The following is a 20730-nucleotide window of genomic DNA, read 5'->3' on the forward strand; positions in this document are numbered from 1 at the left end:
CTGAATTGGGGGTGGGGAGTTCTCCAACCCAGCTAGGGTACTCAACCCTTGGAGGACGAGCCGGTGGCTGCATGGTGCTTTGTAGGCATTGGCGGCCCATTTTGCAGAAGGGGAAGCTGGGGCCCTTTGGGTAGCGGGGCACCTGCGAAAGGACCGCTTGGGGGTGTCGTCCATTTCCCAAAGCCCTCTCCCCACTCTCCGGACTGGAGAAGGATCCTCTGATTGGTCATATCTGGAGGCCTGGCCTGAGGGCGTCCTGTGATTGGAGAGGTCCGGGGTGGGCGGGTCCCCGGTGTCTGCCCCTCCTCTGTGAGTGGAGGAGGCGCGCTGACCCCAACCCGCTCCACCGTAGACCCGAGCTTGAGCACGGGTCTGGGAGCTCGCTGCTGCCCCGTGCCGACTCTCGCAGCTAGCAGGTACTGCTGGGTTCCAAGCCCAGGGCTCTGGGCCCGTGACCCTGTTCTCCCTACTCCCCCTCTTTGACCTTGGGTAAGTTTCTTTTTGCTTTTGTTGTTTTGAACACTGCACCCAGAGCCTCTCCGCTGCAGGCAGGCGCTGAACCCTGGAACCATAGCTCCTGCCCTGGGAAGTTTCTTTTTCTTTCCTTTTCTTTTGGAGGGAGGGTGTCCCTGAGTAGCCCTGGCTGTCCTGGAACTAGCTCTTTAGACCAGGCTGGCCTCGAACTCAGAGATTTGTCTGCTTCTGCCTCCGGAGAGCTAGAATTAAAGGAGTGCATTACCAAGCCCTGCTCATGCCCTGGGAAGTTTCTGAAGTGCTGCTAAATCTTGGCTTCTAGTCTGTAAAACGGGGGAGGAAGAGACAGGTCTGGATTAGACGGGACACAACAGTGTGCAACTCCTGAGGTTGCTGGAGAATTCTGGTCCTAGGCAGCTGGTGGTGAGTGTTGGGACTGTCTTCTGTCTAGATAAGTTCTCCATGCCCAGGAGACAGCACAGTCATACTTTCCCTGGGCCCTTGAGACCCAGGGAAGGTGACAGCTGAAGTCTGCAGGCTTGAGAGCCAGGTTGCTCTACCTTTACCCTGTAGCCACACCCAGGATCACGGAAGTGTCTGATTGATCTTGGCCCATCCCCTGCTGGGAGCTGTGGCAAAGACGCTGTCATATGAGAAGGTCTGCGTTGGGCAGATGTGGGTGAACCATGACCATGCTCCCAGGCTGGATTGCAGTAAGCTATAGAATGAAGGGCCCCTGCTGCCATTCTGCTCTCCTGACCCAGGGGCTGGAAGTGGGGACCCGCAGAGCAGGAACCCTCTGAGTCCCTGAAGGTCTGAGGCCACAGCAGCCCCTGTGCCCCAACACAAGACAGGGCTGGGAGGCAGCAGTCCATATCCTTGGGGACCTACAGCCCCTCCCATGTTGTCTCTGTAGCCAAAGGCAAACTTTAAGTGAGGGTCCTCACTTCACGTTCCTCCATCTACCTCCTTGTCCCTGAACTGTGATAATGGCCAGTCTGCAGTGATCCCGACTGCCCCTCTGCAGCCTAAAGTGGGGTTTGGTTTTGTTGACTTGTATTTTACTCCTTTGATATTTCTGTAAATAATGGCTGTTCAGCAGGGGTGGAGGAGGCGGGTATGGTAGCACAGATCTGAAATCTCCGTGCTCAAGAGGCTGAGGTGGGAGGAGGAGAGATTCCAGGGCAGCCTGTACTATGCACTGAAACTCCCTTGAAAGAAAACAACACACACACAGAGGCAAGCACACACACACACACACACACACACACACACACACACACACACGCACACACACACACACACACACCACATCATACCACAGACACACCACAGCACACACATGTGCGCGCGCGCACACACACACACACACACACACACACACACGCACACCACATCATACCACAGACACACCACAGCACACACATGTACACACACACACACACACACACACCACATCATACCACAGACACACCACAGCACACACATGTGCACACACACACACACACACACACACACCACATCATACCACACACACTGCTTTGGGAAAGTGCAGTGAGCTCCAGTCATCTGCTGGAGCATCTTGGCTTATATGTTCCCAGCTAGCAACAGTTTGCCAATGGCAGTTTCCTAATGGCATGGCCTAAGCATTGCAAGACACTGCAGTGTAAAGCCCACCCGATGTCCTCTGGTCCTCCCATGGTTTATAAGAGAGACACCAAGCCAGGGCGGAGCCACCTCTCATGTTCCCTGCAGAGAAGTTTCGCTTGCTGCTGTCTTCCCAGAACCTCGCCAGTGCTGGGTATCCATGTTATCTTCGGTACCTGTCAGTTTTACAGGAGGAATGTGGACTGTGTTTGCCTCTGCGTTTAGAGAAATGTTCCAATTTCATTAGCTGTGATTGCAACATGTTTTTGTCTGTTGGCTGTAAGTTTTTCCTTTTAGTAAAGTGTGCTTTATATGTGAAAAGTTATCATGTTTAATTTGCATTCCACTGTTGGAGCCAGGCCTGTAAAGCCCACTGTTCACCAATATTTTCTAACATTCTCCCCCTTCTCTCCCCCTCTTCTTCCCACGTGTCCTCCTCCTTCCCTTCTTCTTCTTTCTTCTCCATTTTTGAGGCAGGCTCTCATGTAGCCCAGGCTGGCCTCAAACCCTCTATGTAGCTGAGGATGGCCTTGAACTCCCATCTTCCTGCTTCCAGCTTTAGAGAGCTGTGCTTACCTCCTGCACCAGCACACGTGGACTCTGTGGAGCAGGTGACGGAAACCAGTGCTTCAAGCATGCTAGACAGGCGTTGGATCAACTGAGCTACCTTCTTACCCTTATTATGTTTTCTTCCTGTACCTTGTGTGAAATGTTTATTTTGAACCCAGCTGGACTTTTTGGAGCAAAATGTAGGCTGGAGAGCTATATTTGTTTCTTTCAATTAATAATCAACTTTCAGAGTTTGTTTTGGGTTTGTGGAAAAACTGAGGGCAGAGCCAGGTTCCCATATGTTCATTCTGCCCATGCTTCCTTTGTTAAACATTTACCACAACGTGTGAGCTGATGCCAGTGTGGTGTGATGGCCTCAGATCCATATTCTGTGTGGGGCTCTCTCAGTGTGTATGTGTGTGTGTGTGTGTGTGTGTGTGTGTGTGAGCTTCATGTGTGGGCAGTGTGTAAGGCATGTCTCCCCTCTTGTAGTCTTAGATGCCATGGGGGAGGGGTCTCTCCTCAGCCCTGGCGACTGCTCATCCTTCACTGTCTCTGATGCTCTGGGTTGACTTTTCCCGGTGCTGAGCACTTGTGATCATCGTGGATGGCAGCTTTGCAGAGTCCTTCACTCAGAGGTTTGCGTTTAGGTTTCCTGAGTATCTTTTCACAGCTTCCTGGCACATGTCCTCTCAATTCTGGCTTACGTTCCATTATCTGAACCCCATCACCACAGGTTTTTTTTTTCATTCACTCACTAATGGGTGTCATAGTTGCTTCCAGGTTTGAACAGTTCTAAGTAATACTGCTGTCAACATTTGCATGTGGGCATTGCTTTTCTGTCCACTTGAAGAAATATCTACGAGAGTGTGTCCTAGTTAGGGTTACTATTGCTGGGATGAAACGCCATCATCAATAGCAACTTGGGGAAGGACGGGTTTATTTGACTTAGGCTTCTTCGTCACTGTTCATCATTGAAGGAAGTCAGGAACTCAGAGCGGCAACCTTGGAGGCAGGAGCTGATGCGAGGCCATGGAAGGAGTGCTGCTTACTGACTTGCTCTTCATGGCTTGCTCAGCCTGCTTTCTTATAGAACCCAGGACCACCTGCCCAGGGGTGGCCCCACCCACGATGGGCTGGGCCTTCTCCCATCAATCACTAATTGAGAAAATCAGTCTTGCCTACAGCCGGATGGTATGGAGGCATTTTCTCAATTGAGGCTCCCTCTTCCTTAATACTCTAGCTTGTGTCAAGTTGACATAAAACTAGCCAGCACAGAGTGGCTTCTGGAACTGGCGGTTAAAATGAACTTTGCATTAGAACAAGAATGCTGGAGACTGGCAAGGTGGTTCACCGGTTAGGACCACTTGCTGCTTTTGCAGAGAACCTGAGTTCTGTTTCTAGCACCCAAGGCAGGCAGCTCACAACCTCTTGCAGCTATAGCCCCAGGGGACTCTGATGCCACCTTCTGGCCTCCATGGGCACTGCAGTTTGCTGATTGAGAGCTTTAGCACACATTTTATTTTTTTATTAAGAAATTTTTTTATTCATTTTACATACCAACCACAGATCCCCCTCTCTTCCCTCCTCCCACCCGCCCAGTCTCCCTCCCCCTAATCCATTCCCCCATTCTCTCCTCCAACAAGGTAAGGCCTCCCATGGGAAGTCAGCAGAGCCTGGTACATTCAGTTGAGGCAGGTCCAAGCCCATCCCCCTGCATCAAGGTGTGCAAGGTGTCCCACCATAGGTAGTGGGCTCAAAAAGCCAGCTCATGCATCAGGGATGGATCCTGATCTCACTGCCAGGGGGCCTCTTAAGCAGATCAAGCTGCACAACTGTCTCACTTATTCAAAGGGCCTAGTCCAGTCCCATGGAGGCTCTACAGCTGTTGGTCAAAAGTTCATGAGTTCCCACTGGTTTGGTCTGGTTGTCTGTAGGTTTCCCCATCCTGATCTTGATGCCTCTTGCTCATAGAATCCCTCTTCTCTCTCCTCGACTGGACTCCTGGCTTAGCTCACATTTTAATTGTTTTCCCTCCTGACTGAGTCAGGAGGGTCAGTTGTTCACTCTTAGGTCTCCCAGTTTATGGATTCTCATTTTATTTTCTCGATGGAGTTCTTTGAAAGTAGAAATATTAAACTGTTTGAAGTAGGACTTAATTTATCTTTCCATGAGCCCTCCTGGGCTGTGCTTTGAAAGTTATTGATGAACCCGAGGCTGTCCACGTTCCTCTTTTTATCTTTCAGAGGTTTATAACCTCAGGTCTGTGATCCATTTGGACTTGATTTTTATGAAGGTTGTGCAACCTGTGAGCCAGCCTGGCCTCTGATGACATGTCCACACACTGACCTCTGAAGGTTCACGCCCACAGGCCAGGGAGGGGAAGGGAAGCAGGCATGGCTTTGGGTCTGAAAGGCACACATGTGAGGCTGGCCAAGACAGAGAGGCGCCGCTGCTCCGAGCTGTCGGAGTTCTGGGTGTTTAGTGAACAGCAGCATCTCTGGGTCACAGCAGCGTGCTGTGCGTGTGGAAATTCATGAGGCTACCTCACCCCTGTGGTTTCTGCACCGAGTGTGTGACGTCCGCACGGCAGACTTTTCCTACACCATGCAGATGTGGTAAATGGACAGTTTAAGGGAAGACACCAGCAAGTACCGCAGGTTTTGCAGACATGAGTGGCAGGAAGGTGCTGAACTTAGTAGCCATTGACCCTGAGTTCTGCTTCATTCCATCCGGCCCTCTCCTCAGCCCTTCCCGTTGGCAGCCCCTCCCAACCCAGTCACCCTGTGCTGTGGAGGCTGATGCTAAGCAAGGCTCCTTTTTGCCCCTCTTGTGGCTTCTGGGTCTCTGCAATAAGCCTGGTGTAGCCTCAAGAGAAGTATGGTGGCTTTCTCACGAACCGTGAGGGGACAGAGGCTAATGTGGCTGGACCAAGGTCCCAGAACTGGTCACTTCCACCGTATATTCTAAAATGTCTCCTAGGACTTGCACCAGCTTCGTGACAGTTTGCCGGGATTAATGAAGGGACCCCTAAAGCTACAGTCATCAGAGTCTCCACATTCACAGATGTCAGGGTTACCTGTGTCCATGTCCCCCCGGCCCCTTGCATAGTGGCAATCTTCCTGAAACCGCCTGCTGGTCATGGAGCCCCCACGGTGACCAAGGCAGGGGACATACCTGCTGGAACCTGGATGGCTTCCCCTGACTTCAGAGAGCCCTTTCTGACTCTTCGGCTGCCCCTTCTCCAGGTGCTGTTCACCCCTCTGTCGCCATGAAGATCGCGGTAATCGGGCAGAGCCTGTTTGGCCAGGAGGTTTACTGCCAGCTAAGGAAGGAGGGCCATGAGGTGGTGGGTGTGTTCACTATCCCAGACAAGGATGGGAAAGCAGATCCCCTGGGTGAGTAACAGCTCGGGGGGCAAGGAGGAGGGTGGAGGGAAGCCCACCTGCTGGGCAGGGGCCCCCATAGTGGGCAGGTGGTAAAGTGTGGGGTCTCACGGTGCAGCCCTTGCTGGAGAGTACCTACACACTTTCCACTCTGATGCCAAGTGGCTGCTGGACCGTCCTGGAATAAAGTCACACACACACACACACACACACACACACACACACACACACACACACTTGACTGGTGTAGGATCTGTGTCTTGAGCAAGGGCCATGGAGAAGCCCATCTTGCCCTATGTACCTCTGCGAACTTCTCTGACCCCAAGCATCTAGGCTCTCAAGGGCTCAGGGGACATGCTTCATGTCGCCATTGCTGGGGCTCTCTTAGCCCGAGTGCTCAGCTCACTGGAGGGTTCCTGGTACAGTAAAGTGGGTGGAGCTAAGAGACTTCCATTTCAGCATCTTTCTGGTGCTGCTACCTCCCGGGGGAGGAGTCACTTGAAAATCACAGTCCTGGACCCTTGCCTTGGAGCAGGCGCTCAGTACACAGGATGCTGGGGCCTCCATATGGTGAACAGACCCTCCGGCCGCTCATCAGCCCTTGTCAGACCTGATGGAGAAGGACTGTAGGGCGCGGCTTAACATGGGAAACTGAGGTTAGCAGGGAGGCTTTGAGAGGCCAGCCAGATCCAGGGCAGACCAAGCAGCTGCATTCCAAACCCCTGGACTCTGCCCTAACACTGCTGTGGCCTGCCTAGCCTCAGCCTTGTACCTGACTGCAGCATGATATACATGATCCCACAGCATGATATACATGACCCCACAGCATGATATACATGACCCCACAGCATGATATACATGACCCCACAGCATGGTATACATGACCCCACAGCATGGTATACATGACCCCACAGCCTGAGCTTTGCAAATAGACACTAGCCGTGACTAGACAATTCTTGCTCCCAGCACCAGCCCAAGCCTGATGGGGACCACAGATGGCCTGCAGGAGTGTCTCACTGGCCACAGTGAGGCTGCTTTGGAAGTATGTTCTGACCTCCTCTCCTCACAGCTGGTCACATTGCGTCTGAATCAGGAACAGAGATGTGTCCTGGTGTTCAGCTGTGCGCCACCACTGCCCGGCTATGCTGGCTTCCTTTTTCACCCCCTTTTTATTCAGCCTTGGGACCATACACCTGGAATGGTGTATCTACATTCTGGGGAGTCTCCTCTTTTCAGTTAACACCCCGGAAACACCCTCCTACTGATTCCAAACCCAGTGACCTTGACAATGAAGATCAGCCCTCACGTCAGGACATGATGGCAGAGATGAGGACGGACAGCAGGGTCAGGCCCGTCAAGGGAGCTCCCTCGAGAGACTTGCGAAAGATGTTCATAAGCACTGAAGTACTGAAGGCCAGAAACAGTCCTGCAGGCTTGGGGCTGTGCCTTCCAGAGGCAGCTGCTACCACCAGGCTGAGGACAGGAGGGGCTGGGCCGCATAGGAAATGGAGCCTATGATTCAGGCCTGTCAGGAGGCAGGAGGGGCCCGGCAGGCCGGGCTCGGGCTTCTGGGCCACAGGTGTGAGGAGCAGAATGTCTATACTGCAGACGGGGAACAGGGATTCAGCGGCTGCTCTGGGAAGGGACTCCTGTGGCTTCGGCGAGGCATTGGGCTCCCGTGGTGGCCAGAGGACAGGATCCCCACAGGAAGGACCAAGCCTTTCCCAGCCCTCTTGTTCTCTTCCCTCCTGCCTCTTCACCTCCTCCCAGTGAGGGAACAGCTGACAAGAACTATGGTTCCCAGGGACCCCAGTGTCCAAGACAGAGATCTGAGGAGGAGAGGGAAGGGAAGGGAGGAAAAAGAGAGACGGTGAGGGAGCGGAGAAAGACACAGTGTTGGACATGGCTGGGCCTCTGGAGAGGACTGTGAGGACAGTGGCTGTTGGGGACCTGTGGGGCCTGAGCAGGGGAGGCACAAGAGGCCTTAGTACTCCGCAGGAGGTAGCATCCAGGCAGGAAAGTCCCTGCCCATCACTCACCCTTGGCTAGCAGTGCCCCACCCGAATCCTGGTAGAACCTTGCTGGGCAGTGGGAACAGGAAGGGAAAGGACACCAAGGACAGGCCAGGAGCCACTTCTCTGGGTGGGGGGCACAGCTGGACAGTGTGTGGGTAGCACAGAGAGGACCATTACTTGCCTGCTCTCCCCGCAGGCCTGGTGGCTGAGAAGGATGGCGTGCCTGTGTTCAAGTTCCCTCGGTGGCGGGCTCGAGGTCAGGCCCTGCCCGAGGTGGTGGCCAAATACCAGGCTCTGGGTGCAGAGCTGAATGTGCTGCCCTTCTGCAGCCAGTTCATCCCCATGGAAGTCATCAGCGCCCCCCAGCACGGCTCCATAATCTACCACCCATCCCTGCTACCCAGACACCGAGGGGCTTCGGCCATCAACTGGTAAGACAGGACCCACTCCATCCGCCTGGCATGTCACACTGCTCTGCCTGACGCATCCCTCTAGGGTGGTCAAGGGCGTCGCATGGGTGCCTGCCCTGCTCTGCCGTGTGTCACCCTGAACCACAGTGGGGGCATGTTAAGACAGCACGCTTGCCAGGTGGTGGGTGGTGCACACCTTTAATCCCAGCACTCAGGGGGCAGATCTCTGTGTGTTTGAGGCCAGCCTGGGCTATATAGAGCAAGTTCCAGGACGGCCAGGACTACATAGAGAAACCCTGTCTTGAAAACAAAAGAGACCACATGCTCTGCTGCAGCGGGGGACGACAGCTCTGCTGGTGTCGCACCTGGGACAGGGCAGAGGGTGCAAGCGGGGGTGGGAGGTGTACTAGGATATCATGGAGGCTGCAAGAGGGCAGGGCTCTGTATGCCCACCCAACCTGTCCCTGTCGTGGGGCCGTTCCCTGAGGCAGCACAGCTTTCGGTGGTCATAAACAGTTTCTTGTCTTCCCTTTCCTCTAGGAGCAGGTGTCAGCCCTTCCTGGGGAGGAGGTGGCCTCCTGGAGGGTGGCAGGGGCCAAGGGGCAGCTCCCAGGGTGCCCTCTGTGACCCTTTCTATCAGACTAACATTTCCCTCCTGCCCTCCAGGACCCTCATCCATGGGGATAAGAAAGGAGGCTTCAGCATCTTCTGGGCTGATGATGGCTTGGACACTGGGGACCTTCTGCTCCAGAAGGAGTGTGAGGTGCTTCCGGATGACACCGTGAGCACCCTGTACAACCGTTTCCTCTTCCCAGAGGGCATCAAAGGGATGGTAAGGCTGAGGGCTGGCCACCCCTGCCCTCCCACCTCATGCCTGCCCTGACACAGGCTCTCCATTCTTGGCTCCTCTGACCTTCCCTGGATGTAGGTACTGATCCCCACTGGCCAGGCACCCCACCCTCAATTTCAGGACTCGTGAAAGGGGGGCTCTTCAGGGTCTCAAAGAGATGGGGTATGAACATGAAGGAACTGTGGGCAGAGTGAGCAGAGCCCACCTCAAGAGGGCCTTAGCCCAAAGGGGCACGTTTGGTTGGGGCCATTGGCTAGACAAGGCCAGAGGCAGCATTGGGCCAGGTGTTGTTGAGCCCCAAAGCTCCCTCTGTGTCTCTGGGTTGTCACACCCCACAATTTGGTCCCTTTTCGGTTTAGTTCATTTTATCCTCAGGTCAGGTGCTGCATGAGATGAAAGATCATTGAGTCTTAAGTCCAAGTTTTCAGTTCCCTATTCCATGGGGCGACAAACCCCACTTCTCCAAGATACAAGGGGGAAAGATGAAGGAAAGCTCCGATTGGTCAGCTTAGGGTCATGTGGTTTTCCTGACCCAGTCACTGGCCGGGGCAAGGGAGTACTCTGATTTGTGGAAGTCTCTGCAAACACCACGGCCATCAGAGTGTCCATCCGGGGAGGCAAGAAGGAAAAATAGGACTCAGTAGCCAGTGTTGAGAGTCTGACCCCAAATAGTTTATTTGAGGCATATTTAAGAACAGCACAATCTGGTGAAAATATTTTCTGGTGCCACACGTAGCCGGTGTCCCCAGGGACATCCTACAGGCCATGTCTATCTGCGCAGGCTGCTGTTGCTCTAGCCTGGAGGGCACATTAGTGAGAGAGGACCAAAGCCATTGATATTTGGGCCAGGAAGTTTCCAGACAAAAAGCCCTTGTCATAGGGCAGTGAGCAAGGTACCAGTCACCAGACACCACGACTAGCCCCTGGCCATCTGCCCCCTCACCTCAGTCCTTTTTCACATCAGCTGCCTTTTCGCCTTTAGTGTTTTCATTGTGTTAAGCCATGGTGAGCAAAGCTACCTTGTCAAATACTGAGCCTGAGACAAGAGGATTTCACAATCCATAGCCAATGGCTCAGATAGCCATTAGAGTTCGAGTGTCCATGGCTACCTCTGCTCACATGTGTCTATTTAAATTAGTTATGATTAATTTACATAGAAATGTAGGGACAGGAGGTAGCTCTGTAGTACAGTGATTTCTTTGTATGGGGGAGAGCCCATGTTCTATCCCCTGCATTGGGCGCGCACATGCGCACGCACACATACATACACACACACTCATCTTTGAAGTCCCCAGGAACTGCCATTGTACAGGATTGTGCAAACACAGCCCATGTTAATCACTATGGCATATTCCACAATACAGCTCTGCATTATAGTTTCTGATACCCTATTTCTTTTCTTTATTTTTTTCTATTTATTTATTTTGTGTGTATGAGTGTTTGCCTGCGTGTGTATATGTGAACCATGGACATCAAAAGAGAGCATCAGATTCCCTAGACGGTAATTACAGGAGGTTGTGAGCTGCCACGTGAGTGCTGGGAATTGAACCCAGGTCCTTTTATAAGAGCAGCCTAAAATAGTACTTTTTCGTCAGGACCACCAGCCTGTAAATAATGACACGGAGACTTATTATTAATTATGAAAGGTTGGCCTTTAGCTTAGGCTTTTTCCCAACTAGCTCTTATAACTTAAATTAACCTGTTTCTATTAATCTACTTTCTGCCACGTGGCTTGGTTTCTTCTCCTCCGTACTCGAGCCAACTTGCTCGAGTCTCGCTGGCATCTCTCTGCCTCTCTTCTTCCCAGAGTTCTCTCTCTCTCTCTCTCTCTCTCTCTGGGAAGTCCCACCTATTCTCTCCTGCCTATCTATTGGCCATTCAGTTCTTTATTAAACCCATCACAGTGACACATCTTCACACAGTGGAAGCAAATGTTCTGTAACAGCAGCCGGTGCTTATGACTGCTGAGCACCCTCTCGAGGCCCAGACACTGTTTCTTGACAACACCTCCCCTGGGTGCTCCTCAGGGTGGGTTGCAGGCTCCTCATCACTCCTCAGTCTGGACCCCAGAGAAGCTCCTTTTCTGCAGATGCCCAAGCCCACATCAGGGCTCGGGATCTGTTCTCCTTCAAGATGGTTCTGGACAGCGGCACACAAGCTGTGCGTCTGTTATCCCCGGTGGGCCTTGGCGGTTTCCTCACCTAGAGATCTAGAAGGCCCATGTAAGCTAAGGCCGTGAGGTGCTGCTGATGGTCTGTGTGTCATTCCACAAACACCATCACCCACGCCCTGTGTCCATGCTGTAGGGTTTCCGGGTCCCCGCAGTGTGAGCACCAGGGCTGGTGTGGGCAGGACCCTGAGGCTGGGGAAGCTGACTGTGGAGTCTCCTTGCAGGTGCAGGCTGTGCGGCTGATCGCCGAGGGCACAGCACCCCGTATCCGCCAGCCTGAGGAAGGAGCCACCTATGAGGGCATTCAGAAGAAGGAGACGGCCAGGGTGAGTAGCAGGCCCGGCTACCCACCACGCCTGTGAGTGGCTGGAGTGCAGTGGCTCAGGGAAGCAGGGCACAGCTGACAGTGATAGAAACAGCCGTGGAGGGTGGGGTCACCTGGACGTGCAGGCAACAGTGTCCTGACTCTCTTTAAGTAGAAGGAGCAAGCATCGCTCCAGGGAGGGAGAAGAACTAGGCCTATGGGCATATACCAGCCATAGTGTCAGCATTTCCAAGATGTTGTCTGAGAGGTTTCTTGGAGCCACAGTGGGTAGCAGTCCCGCGGCTGCCCCCGCTTGGGACTGGTTGTCTCTGTAAGGAGGTCTGCGTGAGCCCTGGATACATGAAGATGCTGTGGTGGGGCTCTGCAGGATGGGCCTGGGCACTCTTCCTGGAGACTCTGAGGGCCTCAGCCACCTTGACAACAGTAGAGAGCCTCTTCCCAAAGCCATTCTACAGGCTGTGCAGCCTGGGAGAGACCTGGGGTCAGAGCCCCAGACCAGGGCACCCACTTTGCACTCAGGCCCAGGTCTAGGAGGAAGCCCAGACCCTACCTGCAAGGCTAGGCCCACTCTGCCGCAGGCCTCAGGGGACTTCAAAAGGCTAGCTGAGGATACAACAACCTTGGTCTCCACAGATCAACTGGGACCAGCCAGCAGAGGCCATCCACAACTGGATCCGTGGGAATGACAAAGTGCCAGGTGCCTGGACAGAGGCCTGTGGGCAGGTATGTTCCCATGAGGCTGGTGTTCAGTGGGAGACGCTGTATGCCGCCACCCTGCCAGCTAGAAAGCTGCCCACTAGGTGTGAAATGCTTGAGACATTCTATAGCCCTAATTCTACCTCCTCCCAAATGCCCCCTTCTCCAGGACTAGGAGATCCTGGACCATTCAGAGCTAAAATACGATGTCTGCTGCCATTGGTGGCCCCGGGCACCTGCTGCAGCCCTGGACCTGCTGAATTGGTTGTTGAGTAGCTTGAGCCTCACCTCTGTGCTCTCAGATGCCATAGGCCAGGCTTTGACTTTGCCCCAGGGGAGAGACAACTTACTTTGAGCTAGGCTGGGCAGCAGCTGGACTTAGGATAGGGAGGTGCAGGTTTTGTGCACCCCTCAAGGTCAGCCTGATGTCCACATGATCGGCTGTCCAGTTCCCTGATCCAGCTCCCTACAAAACCATGCAGAGGTCTCTTTGCTTCCTGCACTGACGCCCGACCCTTTGCTCTGGTGGGTTTATCTGCAGCAGCGGCCAGCTGGGTCAGTGACCTCATGGGGAACCTTGAGAAAATTTTCTGGGGGTCTGTGCCCCTGAGGTCTGAGGCACTGAGTCAGTGCAAAGGTCTCAAGGATGCCTGAGGCTTGAGGTATCCAGGTCCTCAGATTTTCTGGGTCTCATCTGTGTCCCCAAAGACTGGGTCTGGGACCTACTCAGCCTTCTGTGTTGATCACAGTTCCTCCAGGTCTCTCTGTTTCCCCCAGAGGCTGGTCTTAGGCCCAGTCAGGCTTGCACACTCTAGGGTCACACCAACCTCCCCACCCCACCCGCCGGTACCACTTAGCCTTCTCAGCCCTATGGAGCTGTAGCTAGGCTTCAGGCAGCAGGGCCTCGTCTTACCTGTTGTCTCTTGGCTTCTCTGACTCCACAGAAGCTGACATTTTTCAACTCAACACTCAACACTTCAGGCCTGGTGGCCCAGGGAGAGCCTTTGCCCATCCCAGGAGCCCATCGTCCAGGCCTGGTCACCAAAGCAGGACTCATCCTCTTCGGGAATGATGATAAAATGGTAAGGTGACAGGACACTATTGTGCGTCACTTGCCTACATCACAGGGTCAAGGTCACCCACACTGCTGTCCTTGGGATAAGGCCCTACAGGAAGACCCAAGGCTGCCCTGGAAGAAACAGGAAGAACCAAGAGTCAAGGGAACAGCCCCAATCTGAGCACAGGCTGGACATCCCGTGTGACAGAAGTCCTTTGGAGTAGCTCTGGCCTTGGACTTTGCATGTGTTATCAAGACCAGGTCATTAAACCTGTAGGCCTCACTTTTCCTCTCACTGAATGGGGATGGCATAGTGACTTGGTACAGACAACTGCTGGACTCTGGTGGATATGATTGGACTTTGCACATCAGAATAGTAACTGAATTGAATGAAGTGTACTTAGATACCAACCGCTGTTTTAAAACAATGAATAGGCACTACATTTCATCAGTAGCCCCATGAGATAATTGTAGATATTATTTGCATATTCCAGAGGAGCAAACTACAATGCAAAGACTTAAAAAAATTGCCTAAGGTCACTCGAGCTAGTCAGTAGCAGAGCTGGGCTTCAGAGCCTAAATTCTGACTCCGAGGCTGTTGTGACCCTGAGACTCTGTTCACATGAGATACTGGGCTGAGGAGAGACAGAGTTTCCAACACTTAGCAACCTTGACAGTGTGGATGTGGGTAGCGTGAAGTGTGGAGAATTGTGCTGACTGACGTGACTCTCTCTCAGCATTTACATGCCTCCAGAGAAGCCAAGGCTGTGTGACAGCTTCTGTTTAACAGAGGATGGGCATTCAGATGTGCATGATGGATATGTCTAGACTGATGCTCTCCTTCATGCTGAGGTCCCTAGAAATAGCATCTAAGAGGGGAATTCTCCCGCAAATGATTATTCAGAAACATTCTGGGCAAACCCCATGAGGCTGTGAGGGACAGGCTCAGCAGTCATGAGGTCGGAGATGGGCTTGTCTGATCCAGGTGTCTCTGAGGATACATTGACTTTGCCTCTGCCCTGCACCTGTGAACATCAGCCAGCATCTGTTGTTCTTGTCCTTGGGATAGTGTGGAGTCCTTGGCTTCTCTGGTCACAGGTGCTTTCCCATCCAGTGCAGGAACTGGGAGTGTGCAGTACGCTGCCGGTGGCCAGTGCCATGCAGCAGCTGAGGCTGGTATTCATGTTCAGGAGGGGCAGGTTCCAGGGCCCTGGCTGCTTCTGCCACTGTACCCATACAAACCTCAGAGCACAGAAGCCTTCAGGAAGCATGTCTCAGGCTTGCTTGCTGGGTCTAGCTGCCCTTCTGCTTGCCAAAAGTTCTAGAACATCTCCTAATAGTCTGTATCCAGCCCTGGTTGCCTGGACTATAACAGGTACAGAGTGTGGCTCTAAAATATTCTTATATCCACCTCAGATTTGCCAGATTTTATAATGTATTGTATGAGCTATTTGAACCCCGTCAGCTCATAAATAATTGTTTGACAAATCTTAGAAGCGGGGAAACAAGATAAATAATTTTGGATGAGCTGGCCTGTCTCCATTGAAGGGTGGCTCCATGCGCTTTGCACATGCCCCACAAGCTCCACAGAGCCAGAGCCAGGCTCTGCCTGGAGTGCTGTTCACAAGAGTGCAGGCAATAGGCTTACAGGACTCTCCTGTATCCTTCCTCTCTCCTGCTGCCTCCCAGACAGACATGTGTCCTCTAGATGTTTCTGTGGGCTTCTGGGAGTGATCACATGATTAATGATCCATCTTTTACTCAGTTGACTTTCACAATAGTTCTGCAAGTAGTTTTTTTTCTGATAAGGATCTGTCCTTTTAATAGAAATAACATCACTCAACAAAAGAAAGCACCTGGCCTGTGGCACTCAGTGATGAGGGCCTGCCTGACATGAGGGAGACCCTGGGTCTGTCTGTCTGTCTGTCTGTCTGTCTGTCTCTCTCTCTCTCTCTGTCTCTCTCTCTGTCTCTCTCTATCTCTGTCTCTCTCTCTCTCTCTCACACACACACACACACACACACACACACACACACACACACACACACACTGCACACAGAGAATCTAGGAAGCAAGCACAATGTGGTAGGTGATGGACAATTAGGATAAAGGGCAGGCACAGGCTATGTGGCTTCTACCATGTCCCTAGGACAGTGTGTCTCAGCTCCAAACACTCCTGTCATTTACCTGGGCTCCCTGCTCCCTCTTGGTGGTGAGGGTTGGAGGGAGAGTGTGAATGCCCTGCTCAGATCCCCACCTGCCTTGGTCCTACTGAACTTCTCCCTTTTGCAGCTGCTGGTAAAGAACATCCAGCTGGAGGATGGCAAGATGATGCCAGCCTCCCAGTTCTTCAAAGGGTCTGCCAGCAGTGCCCTGGAGCTGACAGAGGCAGAGCTAGCCACCGCAGAGGCTGTGCGGGTAAGAGACACCTTCAGTGGTACCATCCAGTCAAAAGGTTGTACGCTGCACATATGTGGTGTGTTCACATTCCCTGGAGTTGGGAATATGCACTGGCCTTGGAGATGGCATTGGCTTTGTCCACTTTCTGATGTCCCTGGGCCCCTGGGATTTGGGTCCCCTGGATCTGGCTCTTTAGGCACTCACTCCCAATAATTAACAAATGAAATTGTCAGCTTTGTAATAAAAGAGGTAGGGGCTTAACCCCATCACCGGTGATCAGTGTGTGGTCTGGAACTGGCCCGGAGAGGGTACTAACACAGTAACACCCAAATGGTGATCAACACAAGATTCCTAGTCAGGTTCCCCTCCAGCTCAGTCCCTACATAGTCTAGAGGTAGCTTCCTTCTCTGAGCTTGGTTGTCTAGCCAGAAACTGGGTCAGTGGCCACTTCCCAGGATCTGTTCCTGGCCCTTCACACTCTGTCTTTCTGTCTCTAGAGCCATGTGTGGTACTGAGCCTTGTGAGCACATGACACTGAAGGGTTTTGGTTGAGTCATCCATCCAGTCAGGGGTTCAAGGACAGCTGCTCCCCTGCCTGTGATGGCTCTATCCAGACAAACCCATCTTGGACATGCGCTAAGTGTGCAGCGCTCAGCAGCAGCATGTGCAGTGGAGCATGGTTGGTGTGACCATGGGGCTGCCTGGGAGTTACAGCTCACCCCACTCCAGGCACTGAGAGAGGATCCCACCACATGGGTAGCCTAGAAAAAAGCCTCGAATGCTGGATTCCACGAGGTTCACAGCACGAGGAACCCATGTGTCTCCCTTCCCTAACAAGTACTGCCCTCACACCACGTGAAGGGAGAGTGGTGAGTCTTCACAAGCTAAGGGACTTAGGAACACTTGCTGAGCTCCCCCTGATTGCCAGGCGGCGGGGGTGGGGGGCGGGGCGGGTGAAACTGCCGCACATGTGGAGCTCCCATCGGTACAGATGGTGAGACAACTTTGGGAGACACTGCACAGAACGGGGCTGTGAGACAAGGCCTCAGAGCTGGGGTCGGCGATAGATGAGGGAAGCTGAGAGCTGGGTACAGAGAAAAGAGCTGGAGAAACTTTAGAGCAGAGGACCGCAAGTGCAGGGACGCCACAGGTGCAGGGACCCCACAGGTGCAGGGACCCCACAGGTGCAGGGATGCCACAGGTGCAGGGACACCACAGGTGCGGGGACCCCACAGGTGCAGGGACACCACAGGTGTGGAGACCCCACAGGTGCAGGGACACCACAGGTGCGGGGACCCCACAGGTGCAGGGACACCACAGGTGTGGAGACCCCACAGGTGCAGGGACACCACAGGTGCAGGGACACCACAGGTGCGGGGATCCCACAGGTGCAGGGACACCACAGTTGCAGGGACACCACAGGTGTGAGGACCCCACAGGTGCAGGGACCCCACAGGTGCAGGGACACCACAGGTGCAGGGACACCACAGGTGCGGGGACCCCACAGGTGCGGGGACACCACAGGTGCGGGGACCCCACAGGTGCGGGAACACCACAGGTGCAGGGACGCCACAGGTGCAGGGACGCCACAGGTGCGGGGACCCCACAGGTGCAGAGACACAACAGGTGTGATGACACCACAGGTGCGGGGACCCCACAGGTGTGAGGACCCCACAGGTGCGGGGACCCCACAGGTGTGAGGACACCACAGGTGTAGGGATGCCACAGGTGTAGGGACTCCACAGGTGCAGGGACCCCACAGGTGTGGGGACAGCTGTCTTTGAGGAGGTTACCACTGCCATAACCCAGGAACAAGAGAAAGAGCTGCGTGAGGCGGGCAGGGTCAGGTCACAGCTGGGACCCTTGGTGTTATAGCACTGAAGAGCAAGATTATATAAGAGGCAGACATAAAGTGCTACGTGGGCAGCAGAGAGCCAATGTCTTCCCTAGGAATTCTGGGCACTGGAAATGTCTGGGAGGGGAGGGAGGAGGGAAAGAGGAGCTCCACATCGCTAGCTTTAACATAAAACCAAGCAAACAAAGACATTTCCAGAATATTCCTGAAGCTGCTGTGACTCTGGCCCTGCCTTTGAGCCTGCCTGGGACTACTGGGCCAGCTGGACCAACAGGCTCCGGGCCAAAGATGCTTGCTTAGGATGACTACCATGGAGGCCTGTGTGAGGGGGTGGAAGTCCTCCTGGTGGATGCTGTGATTGGGCAGTTCAGTCTAGCATCTGTTAGGACCAGCCATCCTACCACGCCCACTGGTCGTCCTTCTGTACATGGGAGTGCTGGCCGCTGGGCTGGTAGCCCTGACATCTCACTTGCCCAGTAGGACAGTCGTTGATTCTGTTACACTTCATAGGTCCCAGGTCAGGGGAGTGCTAGCCAGCCAGTATCTCAGAGCAGACAAGATTCAGGTTCACGAGTCCCTCACTGTGACCGGCCTTCATGTCACAAGCATGCCATGCTGCCATATCAGTGCTGTGCTGGGGATACCAGGACACTGACAGCCGCACCGAGGCCAGGCATGAGCCTTTCTGATACCCACCCATCTTCTCCTGCCTGCACTATTCTGGGAGACCAGTCACGTGGCAGGAGGCCGGCAGCCTAGTGTCATGGTGGCCAGAGCTGTGGCCCACTCTGGGTCCTAGAGTAGATACAGTGCCTCAAAGACCATGAAGGTAGAACCCTTAGCCGGCAGTGAAAATGGCACCCTACTTCACCAAGCACCTCTGACCATCATGGCCTTTGTCTTCCAGAGCTCTTGGATGCGAATCCTGCCCAACATCCCAAAGGTAGAAGACTCTACAGACTTCTTCAAGTCGGGGGCTGCATCAGTAGATGTTGTGAGGTGAGGCCAGGGGCACCGAGATCTCTTCCAAGTATCCACTGTGGGCCCACCAAGGCCACTGTTGTTTGTCCTCACGTATCATGCGTGAGGAGATTAGAAAGGGCCCTAGGGGCAGATAGGAACCGCTGTAGAGTCTGGGCCCAAACGTCTAGCCCCAAGCTGACCTCTCATCCCAGAAGGGCTGCTGATATCCAGCTGTGGCTGCTGACCCTTGGCTGATGCTGGCTACAGCAGATTAGGGACTTGGGCTCACATGTAGTGGCTCATAGTCCCGAGAGCGTTAGTACCAGCCAGGGAGGCAGATGTAGTGACCCGGGAAGCTCCCTGTGTCACAACTGCTGTCTGGATGATTGCCAGCCATCCCATGCCAAGGGTGGGGACAGAGAGCTGACCCCTCCTCCCCCAAAAAGGAGGATGTGAACATAATCCCAGGCTCACAGTCACCTGTGTGCATGCTAGTGTGTGTGTGTGTGTGTGTGTGTGTGTGTGTGTGTGTGTGTGTGTGTGTGGTGTGTGTGTGTTCAAGGGTGTGGTAGCTAGGGAGGGGAGGTGCAATTGCTGTTTCGAACACTAGGGTGCAGTATACACACCACGAGTGGCGCCCGCCTGCCCTCCCTGACCAGCCGAGGATCTGCACCTGGACTCTTGCCTGTCCTTTGACTTTGCTGTAGTGGCCCTGCTTGTTGTTCAACAGTGGCACGTTCTGACTATAACGAAAGGAGGGAAGCAGGATGCATGACCGTGCCCTTGCTTGTGAAGAAGAGTAACTTGAGGCTCTGGAGGTGGTAGCTGGTAATCCTAGCACCGTGCAGCGGTGGGGCAGGGGCAGGAAGATTGAGATTTCAAAGTCTGTCTTGGCATCAAGTTCAAGCTGGCCTATGCTGCGTGAGCCCCAGAACAGTAAGGTGATCCAAATTGGCTTAAGACGGCAAAACAAGGAACCCAGAGAAATGACGCAGTAGTTCAAGGCACTGGCTGCTCTTGCAGAAGACCTGGGTTCAGTCCCCAGAACCCGCATGGTGGCTCACAGGCATCTGTAACTCCAGTTCCAGGGGATCCAGTGTCCCCTTCTGAAGTCACCAGGCATACACATGGTGCACATACAGACAGACACTCGTAGACATAAAATAAAAACAGATCTTTAAAAATAAAACAAGAAAAACAACAGCAAATCCGCAGTTAGTGTTCTTGAGTAACCACAGAGGCTCGCATTACATCTCACTGCCACCGTCTCTTACCCGGACGCTGGTTCATTTGCAGGCAGGATTTGTCTTCGTGGTGACAATACAGCTGCACGGTCACTGCAGTCTGGTCCTGTATCTTGCTAGAGTCCCAGTGGAATGGTCATTTGCTTTCATGGCGGCTTCAACACATTTCCAGTGTTAATTTTATTGGCTCTATGCAGTCATACACCCCAGTAAGAGCCCATTACAGGCCAGGGAGAGGCATGGGTTGATTGGCCGAGGCTGGCTCGTGTGCCTACCACTCCCTGGGGGCAAGAGTTGAGTTGACTGCCTCAACTCTTCCTGCAGTTGAGAAATGCAGATGCTTTTGTGAAAAGGAGACATGGGTCGAAGCAGCAGAAACAGCGCTGTCTGTCACCTTCAGGGAGGAGTTGCTTATCTTGAAGAATGCTCCAAGGAAGATGAAGAGCTTAAGTGGGGAAAAGCTTGTGCACAGAAAGGAGGAAGAGGGTGGTGTTCAATGCTGTGTGCATAGACGTCTCCAGGAAGCACCGTCTGGGCTCCTCCATTACTTCCTTCATGGAAGCCATTGCTAGTGAGTGGGAGAGCATGGCTAGGGAGTGGGGGCGTGGTTAGGGAGTGGGGGCGTGGTTAGGGAGTGGGGGAGCACGGCTAGGGAGTGGGGGGCGTGGTTAGGGAGTGGAGGAGCACGG

General features: G+C 53.6%; 1 protein-coding gene across 5 annotated transcripts in view; it reads left to right on the forward strand.

Moving 5' to 3' along the window:
* The window catches only part of Aldh1l1 (aldehyde dehydrogenase 1 family member L1), a 49276-nt gene that overhangs the window by 910 nt on the left and 27636 nt on the right, over positions 1-20730 (forward strand). For 2 of the 5 annotated variants that reach the window (XM_042273640.2, XM_076567325.1), the window contains exons 2-9: positions 5919-6068; positions 8268-8502; positions 9148-9313; positions 11726-11827; positions 12460-12549; positions 13467-13604; positions 15872-15997; positions 18742-18833. In XM_042273640.2, the coding sequence (XP_042129574.2) occupies positions 5942-6068; positions 8268-8502; positions 9148-9313; positions 11726-11827; positions 12460-12549; positions 13467-13604; positions 15872-15997; positions 18742-18833 (1076 nt within the window). In that variant the 5' untranslated portion in view covers positions 5919-5941. Of the gene's footprint in view, positions 1-184; positions 490-1089; positions 1188-5918; positions 6069-8267; positions 8503-9147; positions 9314-11725; positions 11828-12459; positions 12550-13466; positions 13605-15871; positions 15998-18741; positions 18834-20730 lie in introns of those variants that run through there. The other 3 variants (XM_042273638.2, XM_042273639.2, XM_076567324.1) reach the window with 3 other exon arrangements.

This window comes from Peromyscus maniculatus, chromosome 3 (genome assembly GCF_049852395.1).
Source record: "Peromyscus maniculatus bairdii isolate BWxNUB_F1_BW_parent chromosome 3, HU_Pman_BW_mat_3.1, whole genome shotgun sequence".
NCBI lineage: Eukaryota > Metazoa > Chordata > Mammalia > Rodentia > Cricetidae > Peromyscus > Peromyscus maniculatus.